The sequence below is a fragment of the Lemur catta genome, chromosome 14 (genome assembly GCF_020740605.2).
Source record: "Lemur catta isolate mLemCat1 chromosome 14, mLemCat1.pri, whole genome shotgun sequence".
NCBI lineage: Eukaryota > Metazoa > Chordata > Mammalia > Primates > Lemuridae > Lemur > Lemur catta.
Genome location: NC_059141.1, coordinates 63,795,543 through 63,821,924, shown reverse-complemented (window position 1 = coordinate 63,821,924; position 26,382 = coordinate 63,795,543). Strand labels below are relative to the sequence as shown.

General features: G+C 48.3%; 1 protein-coding gene across 1 annotated transcript in view; it reads left to right on the top strand.

Moving 5' to 3' along the window:
- The window catches only part of WDFY4 (WDFY family member 4), a 296,219-nt gene that overhangs the window by 138,976 nt on the left and 130,861 nt on the right, over positions 1 to 26,382 (top strand). Inside the window, exons 32-39 of the mRNA XM_045569053.1 lie at positions 1,847 to 2,011; positions 4,759 to 4,962; positions 5,559 to 5,673; positions 6,854 to 7,008; positions 9,290 to 9,528; positions 11,356 to 11,477; positions 12,937 to 13,122; positions 14,749 to 14,885. Coding sequence (XP_045425009.1) covers positions 1,847 to 2,011; positions 4,759 to 4,962; positions 5,559 to 5,673; positions 6,854 to 7,008; positions 9,290 to 9,528; positions 11,356 to 11,477; positions 12,937 to 13,122; positions 14,749 to 14,885 — 1,323 coding nt within the window. The remainder of the gene's footprint in view (positions 1 to 1,846; positions 2,012 to 4,758; positions 4,963 to 5,558; positions 5,674 to 6,853; positions 7,009 to 9,289; positions 9,529 to 11,355; positions 11,478 to 12,936; positions 13,123 to 14,748; positions 14,886 to 26,382) is intronic.

Sequence of the window (26,382 nt, the reverse complement as noted above, 5' to 3'; positions counted from 1 at the left end):
GACTCACTTTAGTAGATAATGCCAAATAGCTCTCCAAAGTAGAAGTACCAATTTACACTCTCCCCAGCCCTTATTCTGGAAGGGTTCTAGCTGTTCCACATCCTTGCCAATGTTTTGTGCTGTAAGTTCTTTGACGGCCTTTGGAATAGATGGCGTTGTGTCCATTGTGGACATGGGGAGGCTAACTCACTCAAGCAAGGTCACAGAGCAGGGGCACAGTGGAGGCATGTGTGTCTGGCCTCAGTGTTGCACTCCTGGCCATGGCCATGCCTAAGAGCCTTCAGGGGCATCTCTCTTGCTTGGTACATCAACTCCAAAGTGCTCTTCCAAAAGTCTAAGTCCTCTCTATCTGACCTCCGCTCCCTGCTTCTTCTGTGTCTACTCTGTGTAAGTCACTGTGAAAATAAGCCCAAATCGCTAAAATGTCTCATTTGACCCTCACAACAACCTTTTGAAATAGGTCACATTATGATCCTTGTTTTATAGAGTTGAGTCCAAGGCCTGGGGGGAGTAAAGAGCTGGTCTAAAGCTGCACCGTTAGCAAGTGGCAGAGGCAGGATTCAGTCCAGGTAGACTAACTCCAGAGAAAGCTCTCTGAACTCCTGTCGTTCATCCTCTCCTGCAAATCTAACATTGTGCCTCAAGAACCTGGTAGAGAACTCAGATGCAGGTGACTTCAGAAACAGCTTCTCTCGGCCTGCCTGCTCCAGCCCCATACAAAACCCTTGTGGGATCCCGGAAATGTGATTCTAGTGGTCCCAGGTGTATTGCCTTTCTTTCTACACTTAGATTTGAGTTTCTAAGTGTGAGACACAGTGCAGGCACTCGATGGCTCCTTGGTGAACAGGACATCCTAACTCAAGCACCCCAGGGCATCACTGAGTGTCAGGCTGGTGGGGAAATGAGGGTGCCGTGGATGGGAGGGGCTGGGGCTGAGGAGCCGGCCTCACAAAGGAAGGGCCTGGTGTGCTCCTGTAGCATGTGCAGGAGCAGGCTGAGGATCGGTCCAGGTGCCGTGTGGCTGTGCAGGGAGTGACCCTCAGGTTAAGGCTGGCCAGTTTTCCAGTTCCAGGGTATCCACTCAGGACAGCAGGGCCTCAGGCAGCAGCTGGATACACTGGGGTAGGGTCAGTGTCCTGACAGGGTGGCGAGGCAAGGCCAGCCAAGGGAGCTGGGCTCCAGGGGGCTCTAGTGTGTAGTCAGGACTCAGGGCAGAGGCTCAGCCATGTGGCCAAGACCAGATGGGAGAGAGGTTGCGGTGTCTGAGCAGACTGGTGCCCAGGCCTCCTCAGGGTAGTACAACAGGATCCATCCCAGACCCCTGGCTGGCAGGGAAGAGGCTCCTTAAGCCCTACTAGCCTCTGACAAGGTGTGCCCAGGTATTGGCCTGGGCAGAATCTGCAGTGAAAACATGAGTGCCGGGCTAGGGAAGGCTGGATTTACCTCTGAGACACAGGATGCTGTGTCTAACCACACAGAGATCGTGTGGGGAAGACAGCCAGACTTCAGAGCCAGATTTTCTGTGTTCAGTTCCGGGCATGACTCTTACCCACTGGGTGACCTTTGGCAAGATACCGAACCTCTCTGGGCCTCTGGTTACCCATGTGTAAAACAGGGCTAAACACAGAACCTACCTGAGAGGGCTGTCGTGAAGTGGGAAAGGGAATGCGTGTGAAGCCCTCAGAACAACGTCTGTGCGTATTAAACCCTTCGCCAAACCATGGCCAGTACCCGATGCTGAGCCGAAAGGCTCAGAAAGGAGTCTTCCCCTAGGCCTCAGTTCCTCTGCCTTAGCCAGCCCCTGCCCTGAGCCACCACGCACCACCTCTCATGAAGCGTGCCTCAGCCCCCCGCAGGTTCTGAAGACAGCACCTGGGAGCAGGCGTTCCCGGCCAGCGTGCTGCAGTTTCTCGGCCTGGTGCACCACACCTACCCCCAGGACCCGGCGTGGCGTGCCCCAGAGTTCCTCCAGACCTTGGCCACAGCCACCTTCCCCCTGGGAACCCAAAAGGTAGGACATGCCGCTGCCCCTGAGAGAGCAGGTGTGAGCTTCATCATCCCCCAAGGGACAAGGGAAAATTCCTCCCCACTCGCCCAAATTAAATACATCCTAAGGCAACTTGATTGGAACATTGAATAAACAACTTGAGTAATTTTCCTTTTCTTGACTGAGGTGCAGGTCCAGGTCATTTTATGCTCTGAGACTAGTCATTGTTTTGAGCTGTTAAGAACTTCAGTAGTGAGGAATTTGATAGCAGATGGAGTCCAGTTCTGTATGGAATTCCCACGCACTGACAGTGGGGAACAATGAGCCCCACTCCAGGAAGGCTGCTGCCTGTGTACCAGACAGGGGAGGCCGGTCCTGGCAGAGCATCCTGTTCAGCCTTTGGTTCCCAGGACCTTGTACTGTTCGCAGGTCCCTCGGGTCATGACTCGAGTCTCGTCCCAGGCAGTGGGTTTGCTCAGAGGCCCAGCTCAGAGCCAGAGGAGCCAAGGGTGGGGAGGGGAGAAGGCCTTGGGTCTTGTGTGCTGGGAGTTAGAGAAGGGTGATGGGAAGTTGTGTGAGTTTCAGGCCCAGAGGCAGGCCGGGCAGGTTAAGGGGTGGTGAGTCAGGTAGCTGAGAGCATCTGGGAGCTGAGAGGAGGAGCAGGTGAGAACGGGTGCAGAAGGTCAGGTATAGGAGGAGGATGGGCAGAAATACATGCGTCCATCTCCACTTGGGCGGATTAGGGAGCAGGGACCCAAAGAGGGAGCGTGAGCTAGCCATGTCTGCAGGCAAACTGACAGCCGCAGCTAAAGGAACGTATTGGAAAGGCAGAGCACGGTGCACAGGGGGATTCGCAGTCCATGCCAAGAAAATGCTGGGCTAGTTGCTCCATAGCCCTTTGCTAACTGACAAAATGAGTGCACAACACACTGGTTTACTACTGTGTCTCTGGGGACAGCCCCCACTGGCCGAACCTGGTGCTTCATGTAACGCGAACAGCCACCTGACAAAGGTGGTGTCAGTGAGAGGAAACGGAGATGCAGAAAGACAAAGGTGCTTACCAGTTTCTTCCCGGCCTCGTGGGGGGTCACAAGACCCATCTTCCAGCACAGCTGAGAGAATGAAATACGCTGCACTTCACCTGATTAACAAGTGACAGAGCCAGGACTTAAGCCTCACGCCCTCAGCCCAAAGCCATGTCCTTTCCATTATGGTCAGTTTAAAATAAAATTAAATGGCCAAATAAAATGTAAGAGTAATTAGTTTTAATAAAAAGACTACATATAAAGACTAGACTATTTTCAAAAGGATAAAATGGTTTTGAGATGGTTTAAGGGATTCATATTAAGTGACTTACTAAAAAGTGAGAATGAAAAAACTCAATCGAGAGCAAAGGAAGGCCCTGCTGGCTGCAGGAGGTGGGGTTGAGACCCACATGCAGAGGCCAGGCAGCCCGGCCAGGCGGGGAGGATGGGCGAGCCTAGGCCTTCCCCTCCACCCCACTAAGTGGGTGCTCTGTAGGGGGCCAGTGGCCTGACATTCCCAACCCAGATGCCCTGCTCAGCTCCCACGCCCAAGGGCAAGGCTCGCCATCTGCTGGGTCGGGTTCCAGCCGAGTGCCCCCAGCAGTAGCCCAGGCGCACACTCTGACCCTGGGCTCTTCCTCCCCGTGGTCAGCAGCTCCTGCTTGGGGGAGGGCCTGGCCCAAAGTCACTTCTGCAGCTGACCATGGGCAAGCAAGCCAGGCCCCGTCTTGAGGCTCCTGGCTCCAGTTCCCAGGCGCTCCTCCCACCCGTCCTTGCCTGTCCCAGCTCCAAGTTGGCTCCTGGAGGCCTTTGTTGCACAGAAATGTGACAGGCCCTCTTCATGCAGAAGGCTGGTGGCCAAAGGCTTCGATTTGCTGTGAATTTATATGGCATCTTTCCAATCAAGGCCGCACGGAGCTAATTAATGCAGTCACCACCTCCCTAGGTGCCATTAAATTTGTTTTATGGCTTAATTAAGAACGGCTGCATTAATTTTATGAATGAGCAGAGGGAGGTGCTAACAGATGAACGAGCAGGAAAAGTTCACGGGCTGGGAGTCAGCAGTCCCCTGCCGCGTGTCCTTGGGTGCGTCACTTGGCCTCCCAGCTTCTCCGTATCCTCCTGGATGTATCTGGGGTAATGAGCCCTGTCCCCTTTCTCTCCCAGCATTGTAAATATAAAATGGGAAAGACAATGCCAAGGCATGTCAGGGACTTGAGGAAAGGACTCTGGAGTCCTGCTTCTCCATCATTCTCCCCTGAGGGTCCTACCTGTCAACATCAGCGGTGCCTGGGCAGGAAGTCAAGGTGGGGGGCCCCACCAGGAGGCCGGAGTGGGTGTCCTCTGCCCATATACTGGGTGCCAGGTAGTGCCATGTCCATTTTGCTCTCATTTCATGCTCACAGCTCCGTTATGAGATGGTTTGTATTGTCGCTGTTTACTGATGGGGGCTGTGGCGGGGAGGGAAGCAGCTTTCCCCAGCACATCCTGGGCTTTGTACTGCAGCCTCTCTGTCTCTGGGCTTACCTTCTCCGTACGACACCGGCCTAGCCCAGGTTCTCAGACCACAGCAGGTCACCTTACAAGCAACTGGACCCTGGGCAGGTGGCCTCCTTCCTTGAAGCCCCAGTTTCCTCACACGTTAGGGTGTGTGATGAGAACCCTGCCCACGCACATGGCAGATGTAGGGGTAAAAGGGCTTGAGACAGGGCAAGCTGTTCATGTTGGGGTTCTCTTGTCTTTGAGGGGGCGGTGGCTGAGTCTGCCTGGAACGTCAGCAGTCCTGGGGCTGCGGCTGAAGGTGACAGCACTGTGAAGAGTCCCCAGGCTCCTGCCAAGTCACATCTCACCCGGAGGCAGCTGAGGGAGTTCATGCAGCTTCTCCTGAGGGAGCTCCTCCTTGGGGCCCCCAGCCCCAAGCAGTGGCTGCCCCTGGAGGTGCTCCTGGAGGTGGGTTGGAGAGGGTGTTTTGGGGCCATGTGCTGTGGAGCTTGCAAGGGACAGGCACCCTCAGGGCAGGGTGTCCCCAGGGAGAGGGAGGGCTGGAGACTGCAGTGATCAGAGGGTAGGGGGGAGTCTCTGAACCACAGGACCTGGCAGAGCAGTGAGTGGTAGAGTGAGGGCAGGGGCCCTAGAAGCAGAGCCTGAGGAGGGGGCAGTTTGTGGAAGCGATTTATTGGGGGAAGGGTGCTCTTAGGAGAAGGATGGAGGAAAGCAGAGAGCGTGTGGGAGAAGTTAGCCCAGAGCTGGTCTCAGCTGGAGCCTGGTCCCCAGGGGAAGTTGGTATTCTATCTGCCTCCCAGAGTTGGCTCCACCTTGAGGCACCTGCCAGGTGGCCATGGGCTGTGGGCCCCCCCCCTTGCCTCTTCACCTGGGGAAGTGGGTGTCGTGTCCTGGGTGAGGCAGCTCGGTCATCAGAGTGCAAAGCCCCCAAGAAGGGGCAGTTGTGAGCTGTCCGCCATCCACATCAAGGCACCTGTGGCATCAGTGCACTGCCAGGCAAGGGCAGTGGTGGGTGCTGTCTCAGTCCCCAGCTGTGCTTCCAGGCTTCTCCAGACAATGCTACCAGTCAACAGAAGCGAGACTTCCAGTCTGAGGTCCTGCTTTCCTCCATGGAAACATTCCACATGATGAGCGGGGGCAATGCCCTGATACTCACAGGTGAGTGGGACAACCTGGGCCTCCCTGTGCCTGACACAAGGCCACTGACCGCTAAGCGGGAAAGCCAGTGTGCCCCCCAGCAGGTGACCACAGCCATGGGATGCCACCCTCCTGCTGGGTGTCAGTCCCTCCAGGCATCCACAACAGTAGCTCACTGACCCTGCCCCGGACCCCAGTGAAGGGGTGTTTGCCGCTTTCCATGACACCACTGTCATTGCTGGACCACACGGAGACAGAAGGTTCTTTTGTCCTGTGAGCTAAAATCGGTTCTCCTCTAGCTTCAGTAGAAATGAGATCTCTTCCCATAAGGGAAGTCAAGATGCTGGAATTTCACATCCTCTGCTCAGCATTCTGCCTGAGTATGGAAGAGGTGCGCAGCCCATGTTTCTTATACAAATGAACCTGGGTGAAGATGCTGCCATTGCCCTTCAGAATTTCAGGTTGAGTCTTCATTCCAATCATTTAATTCCAAGGCAGCTTTACCTTCTTGGCAAGATTAAATAAAAGTCCTTTCTGTGGTTTCTGAGCCACGGGACTCCTTAGGGACATGACTCATCTTCTGATCCTCCTTGCCCACAACTCGGAAACCCTGCCTTCTGGGCCTTTCTTATAGAGAGTGTGAAATGTGGGGGTGTGGCAGGGTGGTGCAGGGTGTGGGCATGGCTCTGTCACTGGACGGCAGTGTGACTCTGGCCTGGGCAGGTGCCAGCACCTATGCATGAGGACAACAGTCGTGGCTAACTCATGGGGTTGTTCCAGGGGTTGGCTGACAACGTCACACACATGTCTGGGCCTGGTGCCGGCAGTGTCGTGAGCACAGACCGACCATCCGTGTTCCACCTTTGTCCCCAGCCACACGTAGCAGCAGGGCCCCAGGTCTCCAGTCATTGGCTTCAGGCACTACCTTCCACCCCATCCTCATTCTAAAAATCCACTGGCAGAAATGCTTCCCCTGGTCCTTTCTCACCACTTGGTTTACGTCACTGACCAGATATTCAAGATGCATTTACTTGGAATAACTCTGTGTGCACTGGGCACCTCCCAAGTACAAGACTCTGTCTTTGGAGCAATGGGGTGCATGGAGGTGACTGAGACGTGGTTGGTCACCACGAGGGGCTTGGAGACTGTGGTGAAGTCCAGGTAGATCCTCAACCCAGCCTGTCTCCTCCCCGACCGCCAGGCAGTAAAGAGCCTCAGACAAATGCAGAAGCCGCCGCTGCTTTGCTCGCAAACATCTCCTACTTCACCCAGAAGCTGGTAGAGAAGCTGAGTGGCGGGACGTTCTCGGCAGACCCCAGACACATCCTTCTCTTCATCCTGGAGCACATCATGGTGGTAAGCACGCCCCACTGACCGACCGGGCGCCTGGGTGGGGTGCTCCTGGCCACTGTCCAGCTGGTGCAGGTGGGTCTGCCGTCCTTCCCTGGAATAGCATCTGAGCTGGGCAGGGAAGGAGGTGTCCAGGGAGCACCTGGTGGTCACTGAGTGCCCTACGGGGCCCTCACCTCAGGCCACCTGAGATCCATCTCAGCCACTGGGGCCTCCACTCCCTGCACTGGCACCTGAGCACTGTAAACTCCTACATGCTTCTTCATCCCCTTGAGAGTTTATTGTCATTATCGGTTTGACCTTAATTATTTCTCATCAACAAAGAAAGGACAAATGACATCTTTGTCTCTGAAAGGCCTATGTCATTTTCTTCCGTGGTACCCACCTCCATCTGTCATATTTGTACCTTCCTGAAATTGAGGCAGGAATCTAATATTTTTATCTGGTTTTGTTATTCATGCCTGTGCTCGCTCTCTCCAGATAAATAGATCTACATACATACCCACGTGTGTAAATGCATGCCTATAGATCCAATCTAAAATGCTGCCATGTGTGTGCATACATGTGTGTACACACAGAGAATTACACAATTTCAAGATCCCAGCGTTGAAAGGGGCCTTTTTTAGATCCCTGGCCCTGTTACATGCTGGAGACCTTTCCTGACAAGCCTCTGTGAGCCTTTGCCTGAACCCTCCTGTGAGGAGGGGCTCACTGTGGTACATACAAGTTGTCCCACCCATGGGGATGTCTGTGGTTCTATAAGTACTTCTCTTACCAAGCTGGAATCTGCCTCCAGCAACTCCTATTGGCAGCCTTGGGCATGCCTTCTGCAGCGGAACCCAAGAGAACCGTCCTCCCTCCTCTTCATACCTTGCAGAGAGCAAAATTGGCTCCTCTAGCACCTTCCGTCTGGAGAGTCACCTGCAGACCCCAGGCCTGGGCCTTGGCACAGTTCCTAGGGCAACCGTCAGTTTGTCTGATGCACAGGTCCAGGCAAACCTGGAAAAAAAAATGAATTCAGAGGCTTCTTCGGGAATAACTCCAGAAAGGTTAAAATCAGATTCTTAGGGAGTTGTGTTGAGAATGAAAAGAAGCCAATGAGCTTCCCGTGGCCAAACCAGATACTCAGAGCTCATACCCAAAAGGGGGAGCCCGCAGGGGCTGTGCCTTCAGGGGTGCTGGGCCCGAGGGCTCACAGCTCTCAAAACATCTATGAGTCATAAATTCTTTGCCTAGGCCATGTCCAGAAGAGGTTTTCCTACATTTACTTCTAGAATGTTTATTCTAGACGTTTAAGTATTTAATCCTTCTTGAGTTAATTTTTGTATATGGTAAGAGCTAGGGATCCAGTTTCATTCTTCTGCATGTGGCTCTCCAGTTTTCCCTGCACCATTCGTTGAATAGGGCATCCTTTCCCCAGTGCATTTTGTTGTCTGCTTTGTCCAAGATCAGTTGGCTGTTGGTATTTGCCTTGGTTTCTGGGTTCTCTATTCTGTGTGTCTACCTTTAGACCAGTACCATGCTGTTTGGTTACCATAGCCTTGTAGCCTAATTTGAAGTTGGATAATGTGATGCCTCCAGCTTTGTTCCCTGTGCTTAGGATTGTTTTGGCTATTTGGGCTCTTTTGTGGTCCTATATGATTTTTAGGATTGTTTTTTCTAATTATGTGAAAAATGATGTTGGTATTTTGATAGGAATTGCATTGAATCTGTGGATTGCTTTGGGCAGTATGGTCATTTTCACAATATTGATTCTTTCAATCCATGAGCATAGGATGTTTTTCCACTTGTTTGTGTCATCTATGATTTCTTTCATCAGTGTTTTATAGTTTTCCTTGTGGAACTCTTTCACCTCTGTGGTTAAATATATCCTAGAATACCTGGAATATTGTAAAAACTCTCTATATGGTAACTTTTAATAATGACACATATCTATTTTTAAAAGTAAATACTACTAATAGCATGCTCTCATACACTTAATGTCAACCATGGTACCAGTATTTCAGGAATCTCTCGTTGCCAAGTCTATTTGTCATAATATGATCATGGTAAACTTTTAACTTTTTTTTGACACAAGTTTTCACCCAAATTCTGAATAGCCTTTTTTGATCATTCACTTAAATGGAAGCTCAAAGGTAAAGGAAACCAGTCCTATTTGAACTTTAGATCATGTAGCTCTTTGATTTTATTTAAAATTTATTTATTTATTTTGATAAACTGGGTCAGTATCTAAAATTGCAAAATGCTCACAAGTATGTGTATGTGTGTGTGTGTTTTTATGACACAGGTCATCGAGACTGCCTCTTCTCAAAGGGATGCTGTCCTCAGTGCTTTGTACAGCAGTTTAAATAAAGTCATTCTTTATTGCCTCTCCAAGCCCCAGCAATCCCTCTCAGAATGCCTTAGCCTTCTCAGCATCCTGAACTTTCTACAGGAACACTGGGATGTTATCTTTGCCACCTACAATTCCAATGTCAGCTTCCTCCTGTGTCTCATGCATTGCCTTTTGCTGCTCAATGCAAGAAGGTGAGAGGTGCCCACTTATTCTCATGCCTGCTGGTGGTCAATGCAGAAAAAAGAGATTTACAGGGATGCTTGATTGAGGTCAATATAAATGATATAATCCTTTTGTTTATCTGGTAATCCAAACTATGTGCAGTGTTATAATAGATAATATATTAAGTCATACCCATACCTTCCCATGTGGCTGAGGAGATGGAATCATCATGAGATAATAATTTACCGTATATCTACAATTCTAAGCTTATAAGATATCTCATTGATTTAATTTCTGAAGCAAAAAAATGCCAACATTAATTGTACACATTGATTTTATGAAACAGTCAGATTTCAGAAACATTAATATTTGATAAATGCAGTCTTAGAATGGAAAAGTATAATTTCATTGTGCAAACCAGGAATAATTTTTCTCTTAAAAATAAATTTATACATAATATAAATTATATCTATTAAATAATAAGACATCCATAAGCACACTTGCCTACAAAACACTAATAAAAAGCTATTAATTTAAGCTTATTTAAATCCTTTTCTAGAGGGCTCAAGTTTGAAAGTATATTTCTCAACACAATTTCATTCCTGTCTTTCTCTGTGTGGCATTGTGCATATGCCACATGTCACCAGCGTCATCCTGCCTGTGAGCACCGTCTGTTATTAACAGAGCCATGTGAGTGTTGAGGAAGAGAGGATGATGAGATATTGCACTCAGCTCTTGTCCTTTTATTTGATCATATTCATCCCAGTGCAGGTTATAAGTTTGATCACTTGAAAAAAAAAATCCCCAAATCCTATAGGGTTGACTATGGAACATTACTAGACACTAGCATCGACTTGCTTAAAACTCCCTGGGAAGTATTATTGCATCACCCTCCTAGCCTAGAGGAGGCACTTGCCTTTTTATTTGTCTGAAATAAAAGAATCCATTTGCAGTATGGGGCTAAATTTGGGGAATTTTTTGTTTTCTTTTTTTTTCCCTGTGTTTTAAGAATTAGGCCCTAGCCATCCTGAAAGCATAAGTAAGGGGAGCAGAATGATGACTGGTTTTTGTGCCTGAAATGACACCCTCCTCATATTCTTGTTTAGCAAGATTGCCTCCAACATCCAAAGGCGACTGTATTCTAGAAATTTCAAAAATGTACGTTCTCAAGTGTTAATATGTTTTCCTTGTTCATCATTTTCAGTTCAAACTGCAAACACTTACTGAGTGTCTATTCTGTTGTGTCATAATGGGTACGTGGAAATTAACATCATTAGGACCCCCAGAGCACACCATTCCTAGGAAACCTAATGTATAAACCACTGTGCCCCCACTTAGAACTGGCTACCTCATGTGTGGGACCCCTGGAAAAATTAAAATGCAGGGCTCATGTCCAAAAATTACCAAAAATTTCAAGATGGGTAACAGCAGAGCCCCAAAACGGGGCCCTTTTTATTGCACAGATAGGCACACCCATAAAGCAGCTCGGGCCCCTTTCAAGGTGGGATGAAATCAGTGCCAAAGAAAGGCAGAGTTGAGTGTTTTGGGAAAGCGCCAAAATAAATGGCCAGTTTGTTGGTGAGGAACCAGGGGAAGGCCCAGGGGCCTGCTGGGAGCACGGATGGAATTCCACAAGATGGGACTTCCCCCAAAGAGAACGTGTTTTCCCTACTATCCAGAATGCCACTGTTAATATCTGCTGTGGAAGTTGTTAAATAGTGTTTGCTTTAACTTGATGAGGTAAGTTTTTCCATATTGATATGCAGTGAGTTTTGAGGATAATTATTTGTAATAAAGAACAATGGAATGGTCCCAAAGAAACTGGAGTTGATAGTGAAAAATCTCTTGTCCACCAGCTATCCAGAAGGATTTGGATTGGAGCCCAAGCCTAGAATGTCTCCTTATCATCAAGTTTTCCTTTCCCCAAATGAAGAAGTCAAAGAAAAAAGAGGGGAAGACTTTCCAAGTTTGAGTGATGGTACATTTTATTTGTTTAGTTTTGGGGGGTGGTGCTGGTAGGTGGACAGTGGTACCTGCTAGGCTTAATGGTCTTCAGTTTATCCTTCCCAAGGTAAGAAAGAAAATACTATCAAGGAAACTTTCAAAGGCCAGAAGAGGACATGGGAAATTCCAGAGTAATGTGGTAGTTAGTGTAGCAAGGTAGCCTAGTAGAAAATCACCCTAGAATGGTCTTTGTGTATAAAAAATGGAATGGAAAGGAATGAACGAATGGATAGATGGATGGATGGATGGATGGAAAGAAAGTTCTGTGGGACTTGGTTAGACTAGGAGCTTAATCCCTGGTGTTTCACTAGAAGTTGAAACTGGCATGCCATCTCACCTTAGTTCAAGCCATTACCTAGTTAGTTGCCTCTCAGCTTTGTTCTCCAGTAAATGGGAAGGAAGTAAATAAACTCATTACTCTCTATAAGACTTTTGGCTTAATGTAGTTTATTCTTAGATTCACTAATCTCAAGTCAAGTTTAGCAATATAGCAGCCAGTCCTCTGTGTTTGGGAGATTACACTCTCTCCTGATCTAGGAAGTAGAAGCTTCAGTACACCGTTGTCTGCCACTTCGATTTGCAGACTACCACTCACCTTGTGATATCTTGTGATATAAGATTATATGCACAAGGGCCTCTGTGTTCTGGTCACATAGGTGCCCAAAGCCAGTGCCCAAAAATCTTGTGACTTTCACATTTATGTTGACACTGTATTGATTACAGCATGAAGATATATACTTTGGGAGTGGCTGATAGAGCTGGACTGGGCACTGTCCATCCCCCTAGGGTGAGAAAAACAGTCTCCAGAGGATGGGCCAGAGGGGAGAGCCAGTGGTCCAAGATCAGAGGACATGTAGGCCTGGTTCAGGGAATTACAGATGTCGTGCACAGCAGATAGAGGTGGCTTGGTAGCTCTATCCGTGTCTGAGCAGTTCCAGGGCACTGATGAGTGGGTGATGGGAAGCATGTTCCAGGGCTAGGAGAGAGGACTGGCTTGGGTCCTGAGCCCCGGGGCACATACTTGAGTCTGGCGCCCATTCCCCTGAGAAGCCAACATGTAAGGGGATATTGGAAGGAGCCATTTGGCTACCCAGAGTACTTCTCTGGAATGCAGTGAAATTGAGGTGTCAGGGGAAGAGGCTCTCTGAGCCCATACATCATGTCTCCTAGTCTTGACGCGTGACGCAGGCAGGACTTGGTGGTAGGCAGTTAGAGGTTGGGGAGGCCTGCTCGCATGGATGTTGGTGGCATTGTTGTCAGTCCCATGGCTCTACATACTAACTGCTTCTGGCTGGAGCTTGCAACCTGGGATGATGTTCCAGACATGAAGTGAGAAGGGTGTGGGTAAAGCCACTCACAGTGCACCATATCCTAGCTTTCTCTGGGAGGTTCACTGCGGTCGGCCTGATTGTCCCATGTGCTCTCTCTGCTAGTCCAGCACAACATCCAGACGACAGTGCAGACTCTCTGGCAGAAGCTCGTGGCGCAGAGGCGGCAGGCACTGGAAGACACTTTCAAGATCGATCTCTCTGTGAAACCTGGAGAGAGTGAAGTGAAGATTGAAGAGGTCACCCCACTCTGGGAGGAGACAATGCTCAAGGCCTGGCAGCATTACTTAGGTCTCTGTCCACTTGGCTCCAGGGAATGGGAGCTGCTAGGTCTCATAGAGCCAGACTCCCCCAGGTTCCACTCAGGGCCCAGGATCCTTTTCCACCCAGACCCTTTTTCTCGTCCCTTTGGTGGATGAGATTGACATCACTAAAACCTCATGTACCTTTCCTCACAAAGAATGAATGTTGCATTGCATCTTGGGAGAACGGAAGTCCAGAGGTGCCAGCCAAGCAGGCAGATTCTAGTAATCTTTTAGAGGAAGGGGCCACTGTGTGGAGGCTGTGGCCTGGCTCAGGAGCTTGGGGTTCTAGGTCTCGCCCTGACATCCCCCTACCAGCTTGGAAACTTTGCACCAAGTCATGTGATGACCTGGAGCCTCAGGCTCCTCATGCCCCATCACTTCATGAAGGGAAGTCTGTATCCCCAAAATATTAATGTGCCTTGCATTCTGTCAGTGACTCAACGTTTTTACCCTCATATTAGTCCCAGCAGCTGCAAGAATGCAGTTTTAATTTTTTTAAGGAGTTTACTGCTCTCAAATTATGGCTCATATACTTGTCATTCAGCATCACAAAATTCATAGTGATTCAAGAGCTAGTTATTTTCACATATATTATCCCCGTGGCATAGAACCTTTATCTAATTGGCTTTTCAAATTAGTCCTGGCAAAGACATATATACATTTTCTTCCATTTGTGCTGCTGTAACAAAATACCACAGATTGGGTAATTTATAAATAACAAATATTTATTTGTTCACAGTTCTGGAGGCAGGGAAGCTCAGGATCAAAATACCAACAAATCTGGTGTCTAATGAGGGCCCTGTCTGCTTCCAAGACAGTGCCTGTTGCTGCTCTGGGGGAAAGAAATGCTGTGTCCTCACATAGCGGAGGAGACGGAAGGGCAAAAAGGGCCTGGGCTGGTTCCCTCCAGCCCTTTCTAGGCACTAATCCATTCAGGAGGGGGAACCCTCATGGCTTAATCTCTTCCCAAAAGGCCCCACCTCTTAATACCACCAATTGAAATAAGTTTCAACATGAAGTTTGAAGGGGACACACATTCAAACCATGGCAATACCTATGTACATACATGTACAATTTGAAGTGAAAATGTCAGCTGCCATTTCAGGGAAAAGTGCAATAAAATAGGACATATATACTCATGCACATAGAGTGGAATAAAATGGTAAGAAGAACTTAAAGCTTACAAATTGCTCTCTTTTTGCCAACAACTGTGTATTATTGAACACTTTCTACATTCCAGATCCTTTAAATACATAGTCTTATCCAATCCTCATGACACTGAGTTAGTTCAGATACCGTCATTCCCATTCTACAGGATGAGAATCCTGGGGCGCAGCAACTTCAGCTGACTTGCCCACTCTCTCACTGCACACCAGCAAGCTGTGGAGCTACGGGTGGATTCCATGCCCGGTGACCTGAAAGCCCAGAGTGTTTGTTAGCCAAGGGAGGGTCAGAAGACAGCAGTGTGAGCTTGTAACCTGGGCTGTTTCCCTTCCTGGAAGCAGCCACAGTAGGCTGCTGCCCCTGGCTGGCCCTTCGAAAGCTGAGTCAGCTCTAGAAATACTGTGTGCTTTTACTTCACCTCTGACATTCTTTGCTTCTCTGTCCCCAGCATCTGAGAAGAAGTCACTGGCCAGTCGCTCGAATGTCACCCACCAGAGCAAAGTCACTTCGTGGAGTGGAAGCCTGTCCTCAGCCATGAGGCTGATGCCCGGGCGGCAGGTCAGGGACCCTGAGTGCAAGACAGAGGTGAGCCCAGACACCTTTTCCTTAGAGAAGCACCAGGCATTTGCTTCAAACCCCATGAGCTGTGTCTCCTCTCTGCTGTCTGTCACTGGATGTGATCTAATTCCATGTTTTTCGGAGCATGTAAGGGAATGTGTCTGGCTTCCCAGCCGAGGCTATGTCTAGGGGAGCCAGCGCCTGGGCTGGCTCCTTGCTCCTCTTCGTCCCTGGAGTCGGGAGTATTTAGCAGGCACTAGCACACTGCTCAACGTGGCTGGGTGTGTGAGCCCAGCAAAGGGGGCAGAAACATTGGCTCCATTTCCAGGACACACAGTGGTGGGCCCTCTTGACCTTGTGGGGCAGAGCCATTGGGGTTTTCTAGTCCATTTCTTGAAAGCTGCATAACAAATCCTTCTAAAGCTCAGAGGCACTGACAATGGTTTTTTGTGATCATGGGCACTAGTGTAAGGAATTTGGAGCACAATGGGAGGGTGGGCATCTCAACTCCACAACGTCTGGGGCCAGGGCTCGGATCATGGGAAGGCTCAGTTACACGTCCAGTGGTTGACCGCCTCATGGGACCGGCTTCTTTACAACATGGTGGCAGGGTTTCCAGGGCTAATGGAAAGAGACAGACAGACAGAGAGCGAGCACCAGACAGAGCCGTGTTGCCTTTTACGGCCTAGCTTCAGAAGCCGCATGGCATCACCTGCATGGAGACAGGCACAAAGTTCTGCCCAAGTTCAAGGGGAGGGAAATAAACTCCACCTCCTCATGGGGGGAGTGGCACGTTCTGCAAGAACACATAGAACTGGAAAGGTGGCTGAGACTCTTAGTGGAAGACACAGTCTGCCATATATTCTAAGGCGGGGGTCTCTGACTTCTCCAGAGCAGACAGTGGCTATTGCTGGACATGGCCTCAGGGCCAGGAGGCCTCTCTCCACAGTGGGGCAGATAACTGTGGGAACTCGGGCGGGGCTCCCTGGGGAGGTGGAGACAGACACATTACCTGGGTCCTAGCTCTAAGTCCCAAACTCCATCTTCTCAGAATCTGTTGTCCTGTGGTCAGTGACTGATGGGGAGGCACAGTTACCAGATGATGGGAGAGGAGAGGAGTAAGAGGCTGCTTGCAACTGCCCAGGCAGCCAGGGGACAGAGAATTTCTCTTTCCAGTCTTCAGGAATCATAGGCTTCGGGGCATGTGGAGAGAGAGCCCAGATGTAGAAGGGAAGGCCAGAAATGAGCTTAGCTGGGCTGGCCCTCCACCTGGCACTGAGAACTGAGGGCAAAGCCTACCTCTTATTCCGGCTGTATCTTCAGTGTGTTGACTCGCTGAAGACAGTGTTCAATAAATGTGTTCATAGACTCACTGATTGAATGAATGAATGCGTGTATAACTCACTCAGATTCTATAACAGCTACATAAGACAGGCATTATTAGCCCTGTTACATAAGTGTGGAAGCTGAATCTGAAAAGATTAAGGCTTTGCAGCCATTAAGTGGCAGACTGAAGGTAGGATCCCATCTCTGCGCTGCTGAGAAGGACCTCAGGCAATTCACAGAGCCTCTCAGAGCCTCCATTCCTGAATTTGCAACTGGAAAATATGCTCTCTTTGCACCAGAACATGGGGAAGCACTTGGAAACTGCGTGTGCTTTAGAAATAGAAGGCCGTTTACATAATTCCATGTTACTTTATAGCTCGCTCTGCCAAGAGGAAGCTGTCCCACAGGTGATGCTGTGCACTGAGCCCAAGAGCCTGGAGCACCCCCCACTTGCCCGGGCATCTGTTTCTGCCAACATCATTTGTGGCAGGAGGGGTCCAGCCCGTCCTCCCTTGGCTTCACCCTGGAGCTTCTACTCCTTGATCAAGTTAGCACTGTCCCCAGAAAGTCAGGTCATCCTGTCTGGGAGCTAGGAAAGGGACACTCACGGTGCTGGGCACGGACATTCATTTTGTGGAACCCTTGCACCTGTCCACGCTGCCTCCTGCCAGGGCTCCTTCTCCAGTCACTGTCGTTGGCACAGCTCAGCGGCCTTGAGTACCAGGGGAATGGGTTGAGCAACAGCTCATTGCAGAGCAGATTGAGTAGGCTGCAGTGTTTGGGTAGGTGTGCTGAGTGACTTGTGACAGTTTGCTCTTGGCCCACATTGAGAGACCTGGAAGAAAGAATGTCCAAAGCTGGCTGTCTTTGGTCAAGGCAGACTGCTGAAGATGTTGTCTACATCAGTTGAGGTCTTATTCATTTATTCAATAAATATTTATTGAGTGCTTAGTCTGCATCCTGCTCTAAGCACTGAGGTTATAGCGGGGAGCAAAACTGACATATTCTCTGCTCGCATGGAGCTGCATTCTAAGGGACAAAGACAGATAATAAGCAGATAAATAAATTTATAAACGCTAGGGGCGCTGGTTGCAATGAGGAGAGATTGTGCAGGGTGAGGGGAGGGAGAATGGCGAGAGAGGCAGGGCTGTTTAGATGGAGAACGTCAGTGAAGCCATCTTTGGCAAGAGGGCATTGAGGCAGAGGGGAGAATTTAGGAAGCACACGAGCCTTGTGACTGTCTGGGAAAGGGGTCGGCAGAGAGGATGGTTGTGCGCTAGCCCTGAGGCAGGCTTGTGCTGGGTGCTCCAGGGCAGCAAAGGCCAGTGTGGCTGGACTGCAGTAGAGAGTCACCCACAGCCACCCCAATTTCCGCGCAGCCGTGGGGATTCTCCTCAGCTGTCAGCACGAGGAAGAACCTCACTTTCAGCAACTCAAGAGCAGCAGGATTCTGCGACTGAGTATGTTTCTCTCTTTGATATGGAATCCTGGAGAGAGAAGCGTGGTCCAGCTTTCGTAACTACACACACCTGAGGGGATAAATTTCTGTAACACACACGTCCACAAACACAAATATGCACACACACACTTCTCCACGGCTTCTTCCTGCCCCTTTGAGCCCACTTTACCTTCAACCTGATTTATTTATCCTTTCTCCTGTTACAGTATCTTGTGCATTTTTAAAAACATTATTTTCAAAACAAAGAGGACTCTTAATTTTAAACATCAACCGTATCTTTGCTTATCAGCATCCTATACAAGTAGCTCCGTCGGGGCTGGGCACAGTGCCTGCCACATAGCAGGCCCTTCCAGAACACGCCGGGACGTGCGCAGAGCGAGGGGGCAGACGCTCGCCCTCCCTTTGCTGAGAGGAAACTCGGCAGCCTTCAGCCCCCGCATCCATCGCTCATCTCCACGAGATGCCTTTGTCACTAACAGAAGGCACAACTTCTCAGGTACATATGTACACTGTGATGTCATAGGATAAGAGCATCAACTATTTGCCCTGGGGTCTGTTTAATTATTTTTAAAAATTAATTTTGATTATTACAGCTGATTACACCTCAGTGAGCAATGTAATTGATATTTTCTAATGTATCCCAAGGAACATTTTGTACAACACGCTTTTTGTTGTTGAAGGTTAAAGACTCCGTTATTGGTTTTTCCCTAAATATGCCCACATCATTAGTCCCTCCAGTGAGAAGGTCGCCATCTGGAAAAAGCAGCATGGAGACATTATTCAGGCACAAGTGCATGAAATTGGGGTTTCTACATCTTCTGTCTCTCTTCTGGAAAGAAGAGGCTTGTAATTAAAGGAGTTGGTGTTGGAGGAAACATTATTCATTTGGTGTTATTCCTTATCATGTCAGCAGCTGACAGCTCTCTAGCACTGATAAATTGTTCCTTAGAGTGAGACATATGATGTAGGATTCATAATTCCTCTTACCTGTCTTCATTTTCAGTAGAAAATGTTTTCTTCTTGGCAGGTGAGCTGAACTTTGGGGCAAGGCTGATTTGCTAGATGTTATTTCTGCTCCTTCTCTTTCTGATGCTATCACAGTAGTCAGTTCTGGGATCAAACTGTGAAGTCACCACCTCTGGCATAGTAAAAGCCAGGGATCTCAGCCTGGTGGACAGAGGTTGGGAACTTGGGTTCCCCTGAAGCCATCAAAGGCCACCTCAGAGTGTTCTGCAGGCCACGCTCTGCTTGGAGAACTCCTGACTGCACTCTCCGGCCGCTGTCCCTCCTCACAGCAGTGGACTCGCTTTGCTTGCCTGCTCAATCTCAGACCTCCCTGTTTAAAAACAAATTGAAAGATATCAACAATCATGTTAGTTTCTTAGTTTTGACAGATACACCATGGCAATGTGTGATGTTAACTAACATCTTGGGAAACCAGGCGAAGGGCAGACAGAAATTCTCTGTGCTGTCTTTGTCACTTTCCTGCAAATCTAAAATTGTTCCAAAATACAAAGTGTGTCACCATCTGTTTTTAAAAAAATGTATTAGCAAACAGAAAATGAGCACCCGGGGGAGGGGGCAGGGGCCAGGGAGGCAGCTGTGCCTAGAGCCGAGTCTGGAAGGGCAGTGGGTTCAAACCCTGTGCGGTGCAGGGCACTCGGGTGGGGAGAAAGCTGGGGCATTGCAGGTGGTAAGACAGGCACCAAGGGGGTGGACAGAGGCCAGGTCAGGGGGCACTGTGCGCTGGGCTAGACATTCGCGTTTGCATGTAGGTGGGGATTAAACAGGAGAGGGGCACACCTGTTTCTGCAGGTGAGGTTTCAGGTGAGGGCCCTTAGGGAGGAGCTGAGCCAGGGGCTGTAGCACGGTTCAGGTGGGAGGCGGTGGGAGCTGCAGCAGCAGCGATTGGAGTAGTGAACACCAAAGAACACACAAGAAAATTTTGTCCATCTGAGGCTGGGATGAGTGAGATGGGCACCCAGGACAGAGGCCTGGCTCTGGGAAGAGAGGGCACCGGGCACAGGAGGAGCGGGACTTGGATGGCTCTGTTGACTCTTCGGAGAACAGGGAGGAACGAGAGCCAGTGGAAGGGGTCAAAAGTGCAGGGTGGCCACTTCTGGCCCTTAGAGGTGTGGAGGTGGATGCAGCACCCTGACTGGCACTCGTCTCGTGGGCACAGCGTGAACTGGATCTCACCCATCTTCCTCTTGGGATCAGCTGTGATGTGTGGGCAGCCTCCCATGCGGGGGCCAGGCAGGCCCCACCAGAGGAGCAAGATCCACACGCCAGCCTCTGAGCAAAGCTTGGGGGCTTGTAGAGGAGCAGGACCCCATGGAGGAGGGTCAGGCCCCATATCCCCCACGTGCCATTGGCTTTTGGAGATAGCTGCACAAGCTCCCAATTGCTGGTTTCAAAGACATATATTAACAAGCTGCAGCAGCCCATGTAGGGAAGTCAGGGCTGTATGAAAATTAACAGAAGGGGATGAGAAGGCACCAGAAGCCAAAGGTTGACACTCTGAGGTTGCTAAAATATAATAGAGAAACTTTTGTAGGAATTCTCCTTCTGCCCTGGCAAAATAAGGGAGAACATGAGACATCCCCACCACCCTGTCCTCTAAAAGCTGCCCTGGGGGAGAGCCCTGCCCACCTCCCCCTGTGCGACCAGCAGTGCCCCCTTCGGGGGCCTTGGTGACCTCTGAGGCAAGGGACCTGTGTGGTCAGGGGCCTGTGACCTGCCACTGGCTACTTCCCTTATTATGTGCCAGCCCCACTGTCCCTACCCAGCCATGGCACAGCGCTGCCCCTGGCAGAGGGCAAGGTGCAAACTGAGGCTGGCAGCTTGGGGACAGCCCTGCTCAAGGCAGCCCTAGTTGAGGTCCCTGGCAAGGGAAATGACATTTTTGACCACCCTCTTTGAGCACTTCATGCATTATTTCTTTAAAAAAATCATTGTGGAAATTTTTGAACATATATAGAGATGGAGAAATTAATATAATGAGTCCCCGTGTATCTATCCATCGCTTGACTTCAACAATCTTCATCTCATGGCCAATCTTGTCTCTTATCACTAGCCACTTTCCCCCTCTGCACTGAACAATTTTGAAATGCCATCCCAGACATCATATTATTTCATGTGCATATGTTTCTGGATACTTATTTTCTCTTTACAGAAATCATGAAACCCAAATACAAATTGCAGAGAAGAAAGCAAGTGTGCAGAGCTGTAGGGCGTTAGCAATCACTGTGGGAGTTCTCAAGCAGTTCATATCTTACTTGCGGCGTGTTTGCGTTTGTTTCCTGCTGATGAGGGGCTGTGTAGCTGAGGCTGAAGGCACGTTGAGCCTCAGAGAGCCCCATGCCACAGCTTCAGGAAGAAAGATGACAAGTTCTGCTGATGACGCGGCTGCACTCTAGTTTAACACTCAGGCTGTCTGTGTGCGGGGGAACGTCGCTTGAGGTGCAGGCCTCAGATCACTCCCCTGGAATTAAACAGCACGTGTGTCTGGAGAGCCCCAGGGGTGAGAATGGATTGGGGAAAACAGAAAAAGTCGGCTTGCAAATGAAGGTAGAATAGAGGGTGAGAGCTGTGAAGTCCAAATGCAATTGTGAAAACAAAAGTTAGAATTTGCAGAGAAACTCTACTGCAAAAGTTAAAGTCAAAGATCTTTAAGAGGTTGCAGGAAAGTTTGAAAATTTGAAATTCAGGAGATCATTGTGGGGAATATTTTTACTTAAAGTTGTGGTAAATTTAATACAATGTTTGTGGAAAAAGAGAAAGGACGTGTCCAGGAGATGAATATGACTACGAGAGAAGTTTGGAAGCAGGGGCCTGTGTTTTGTGGAAAACGAAGACATAGGAGGACTTCTAAAACTGAAGGGGCTGAGGAGCAAAAGAGAGGTGAGCCCTTGGGGACAGGTTCTTGCTGGTGTGGCAGGAGAGAAGAGAGGCCAGCTGCTCCCACAAATCAGGAGTGAGCAGGCTGGAGGGACAAGCTATGGAAAACCAGGGAAAAGATTCAGAAAACCTGAAAACACAGGCTTCGTAAGAGACCATGATGCTATACTGTTGGGAAACCTAGTTGCGTTTGGTGGTGGTGGTAGGAGAAGTCTTGTGAACAAGTAATGAGATAGGACTCATGTGTTAGAGGAATAAAACCACTCAGAAACAAATGAAAGTATCATTTTAAGAAAACCTTGGAAAGTGTAAACTTCTCTACTGATGTGACCGATGCGATAGGACCTTCTGCCAATGGAGTCTGGGTTTTCTCGGTTGTCGTAGGCAGTGCTGCCAAGAACTACTTTCTCTTGATGCTTTCCCAAGACAACTGACCCTAAAAATAATGCCTCTCTCCCCACCCTGTCCTGAGAGCTCTTCGTCATGCTGCTTGGGCTAGGACTATTTTCAGAAAGGACTTCCATTATGCTCAGATTATGGTGGTTTTGGGGGGGCAAGGAAGAAGGAGAAAAATAATCAAGTCTAATATTTTTTAAACCTCAAAAATTTCCTTTTTCACTCCAACTAAAAGCAAAGTCTATGTAGCGTGCACCGTAGTCCTTTGTTTTGCAGGCAGCTGTGTTTCTGCACCACACCCAGAATGCACGGGCATGAGCTTCCCCTAGAGGTGCAGTGTCTGGTGATGGAGGTGGGGACACACCACTGTAGAGTCACAGAAATGCAACCAGGCTGGGGCAGGGGGGAGGAGGTGTATTAGCCCTTTAGGTTTTCTTGTGGTGGTCTGGGCACTCCACCAGGGCCCTCCCTCTCATCGTCTCTCTTCCCTTGACTAACACACATGCACACACACACACACACACACACACACGTCGTTCTGCAAGCAATTGATGTTAGAATCCACCCATCACATCACTGAGAAGTGAGCAGGAAGGAGCTCATTTGCACAAGAAATTCCATACCAGAACTAAACGGGGATGATAGTTCCACGCAGCCAAGGTTTTTGGAAAGGCAGCAGCATCACCAATATAGCATTGGTGTCCAGAATAAGGGGGAGGACAGTGGCGGGCTGATGGAAGATAGTGGCCTTTCTTTTCCATGTAAGGAAGTCTTAAATGTCATTAGTTTATCGCAAGCCCCTGTTACAGGAGTTTGAAAAATAGCTTCAAATGAACAAAGCAAACACTGATACCTTTAATGATGTTTCTTTACAGAATGCATCATTTGTGAGACATCTTTATCTTCATAAGAGAAGGATAATTAACATCACTAATTATCTAATTAAGTTCATTAAGCATCCACCAACAGTGCACCGTGAAGTTGACATTATGTTCTACTGTCAACAAATGCTTTTGATTTCTTAGGAAGTAATTAAAATGTAAATTAGCATGCAATTCTATGCACAGGGGAAGTTTTGAATCAGATATTCATTTCAAAACTGCTCAGAGCAACACAGTTTTTGTTTTTTCTTCTTCAGTAAAAGCAGTCATTTTGCCATCAGTAGTATGTATTAAAGTGGCCATTCTGCTGTTCAGTGTTTGATTCATAGCAAGGTTATTGTACTATAGGACACGAAGTGTTCAGTTGATAAATCTGTTGCTGTGCTTTGTCCTTTTTTTCTTATTTGATAATTTTATTTAACATGTTTGTGGGCTTTTATGTTTAAAAATATCACAACTGATTTTTTTTTATGAAAAATTTCTGTAACTCATAGCCAACCTTTTCCCTTTTAAGGCATTTTAGTGCATATCTTTTAATGTGTCATTTCTGTCAGGTTAAGTTTGGTGAATATAATCAACAATTTGCTGAAAACAGGTTACACATGTTCTTCTACCTAGACAGGAAAGAGAAACTCGTGGTCCAGCCATCCTTGGTTGCAAATTCACATTTTCCTGCTTTTTCAGGGCAGCCCCTTGGTTTCTGATGAAATTTTATTAATGGAATGAGCAGATTGTAATGTTAAATACAGTAACCTTGTTAGATTGGGGCCTTTCCTGAAACATCACGGAGTCCTCCGATACCTGCTAGAAAACAGGCTCCCTGCAATAGAAGCCACCATGTCCAAGTCCCCAAAGCTTTCACCTTCCAGATGATTCCTATCAAATCCTGGGATGTCCATCTTTTGCTAAAGCAGACAGTTCAGTGGACATGATGTCCACTCGTCACCTTTGTACATGAAGACCCTGGACTATTTGAGCATTGAGCTGATGTCAGCTGATCCACACGAAGAAGAAAAGTCTCTGCTTATGATAGCAAATCACCTCAGCCTCTTCTGGATGTTTCCGGGGGTGGTTGGTGCTAGATCCAAGCCTCTCAGTTTTCTGTGAAGAAGATTTTAGATAAATGCAAAAAGAATACAGAGACTTTAGAGAGACTTCTTTGTCCCCTTAACAGAATCAGTGTCAGGGCCTGGCTATGAATAGAGTTGGCTGAACCACTCGCCGCTCGTCAGTGTGAGTGCAGACGGTAGTCCTGACAGTCCAAGTGGAGAGAGGCTGGTCTCAGGTGGGCAGGCATCATCATCGCACGGCAACTCGTGGCAACCCGAGCCTGTCTGGCCTGCAGCGAGCAGTAGCATCACTGCCCAGGATGCTGACCCCTGCCAGGACCAGGGCTCCACAGAGAGGGCAGGCTCTGGGGCGGGCCCTGACTTCTGTCCGAGCTCTGAGGCAAGCCATGAGTTGTGGTGTGATCTGTGGTCACCCAAAAGGAGGATACCTTGTTCTCACTTGTCTGTCCAGATGGGGGTCCTTTTGCTAGTTCATGCAAAGGACAGTGGCCAGGCTAGCAGAGACCCCGAACTAACCAAGGGAGCCTGATGCTAAAATCAGATGATGCCAGTCTTCTCCTTATGTACAACAAGCATCTTGTAAGTGCAAAGCCCACACACTTAATGAATAATCAGTAGCAACAGTGACTCACTTTATCCATGGCTTGCCTGGAGTCCTGTCTCCTACTAGTCACACTCTTCCTGTCCACAACTGCCTCTAAGGGAGGACTCTGTCATAGTCCTCCTTCTTGTGCCTTGCCACCTGAGACTGGCCCAGTGCCATCTCTTTGACTATTCTTTGGGTCATTTGCCCTCACAAGAAATGGGGTTAAAGTTGGTTTGCTTTTGACAGCAGAATTGTAGTCTGAAACCTCTCCAAGAGAGCAGGCACTGAGGTCGTGCAATCTCCAGAGATCAATGGAATATCATCCACCTGAGGTTACAAACCACTGCCCATTGAAAGATGCATTGTATCTAAATCACGCTTTGAAAAGTCCTTAAGGACAGATACTCAGTTCCTTCTCCAAAGACTTCTACTGAAACAGAAACGTCTAGTCTGAAAAGTTAACTAGATCTTCTCACCTTCTGCTAGGTATTTACTGATTATTGTTCCTTTTTGTCCTATAGTGACTTATTTTATTATAAAGTAGGCTAACCGTGTTATATACCATATATAAAGGGTGTCATTGAGGAATATTTCAGGTAACTTAAGGTCCAAGTGTGCAGCTCAACTCATAATATTTTAATTCTATATAAAGTATTTATATAATATTTTACCATATGCAACTCAACAATACATGAACGTATTAAGTAGGCGTAACATTCCTTGCTATGAATATAGAACTGAATAACACGTTTCCTATATTTAAGGAGTCCTTATAGTCTAGTTTTTGTCTCCCTAGTTAGATGACGTCCAAGAAAAATCTGGGTAGATGGGTTTTAGAAAAAAAAATGTTTACTGTATATACCAAGATTTTATAAATTAAAACAGATTTGAAATTAATTTAGGAATCTGGCAATTTAAAGAAATCCTGGGTTGAATCTTTTTGAAAACCAAATATAGTTCTGTATTTTAAAGGATAATTATGCCTGGTCATCTATCTTGGGGTTCAGATTTGTTTATCTTGGTTTCCCCAACATGAGGTATACCTTCATTCTGAAAATTAAAGTTACGGTTAGGCGGAAGGTATCAACATCCCAGGTAATGCTTTTAATTTTAAAAAATTATGATTTATGGGGGAAACACGTTTTGGTTTATTTCTCTAAATTTAAATACTAAAAAACTTACTCAGCAATGCAAAACTGCTCTAGTGTTCCAAAAGACAGAAGTGTCCCACACTACATAGATGATGAGACGGCAGATGGCCCTGAGTGGAGAATCAGGCTGGGGCCCTCCTGAGGTGCTGCTGCCATTCACAGCCGCCAGGCCCCAGCCCAGCCGCCCAGGCGCCTGTCTCGGGAGTTGCAGCCGCGCTCTCGCCCTGGGACCCATCTATTATGAGAAACCATTTTGGTTAATTAAAAAAGTCTTTCAAGTCTCAGAACAGAAAGTTCTGAAATTTTCTTCTCTTTCCCGTTGTTGATGGGGGCTGGTGAAAACTTGGCTCTTGGGCCTGGCACAGAAGGGAGGAGAGACTGAGCAGCGAGGACGGGGAAGGCAGCAGAAGGAAGCGCTGCGTCTGCTGCCTGGGGCCGAGCATGATGCTGGGGGCTCCTTGGGTGCTAATTCACCTCTTACAATAACAGGGGTGATGACCGTCATCGCTGAGATCCTTAAGTGAAATGAAAGAACATTTGAACCAGTGTGGGTGGGATGATTCTCGATTCCTAGGCCTCTGCATCGGCGACTTGCTCTGTGGCAGTTGAGTAAAACATAGGAGGTGCCCGCTCTCTGTTGGAGTGAAAGCAGACTGTTAGCAAAGGGGAATAGATGAGAAAATAGTAGGTATTGTGAAAACATCCGAAGGAAATAGATGACATGCTAGAGACTGACTTGAGAGTGCGGTAGGTTG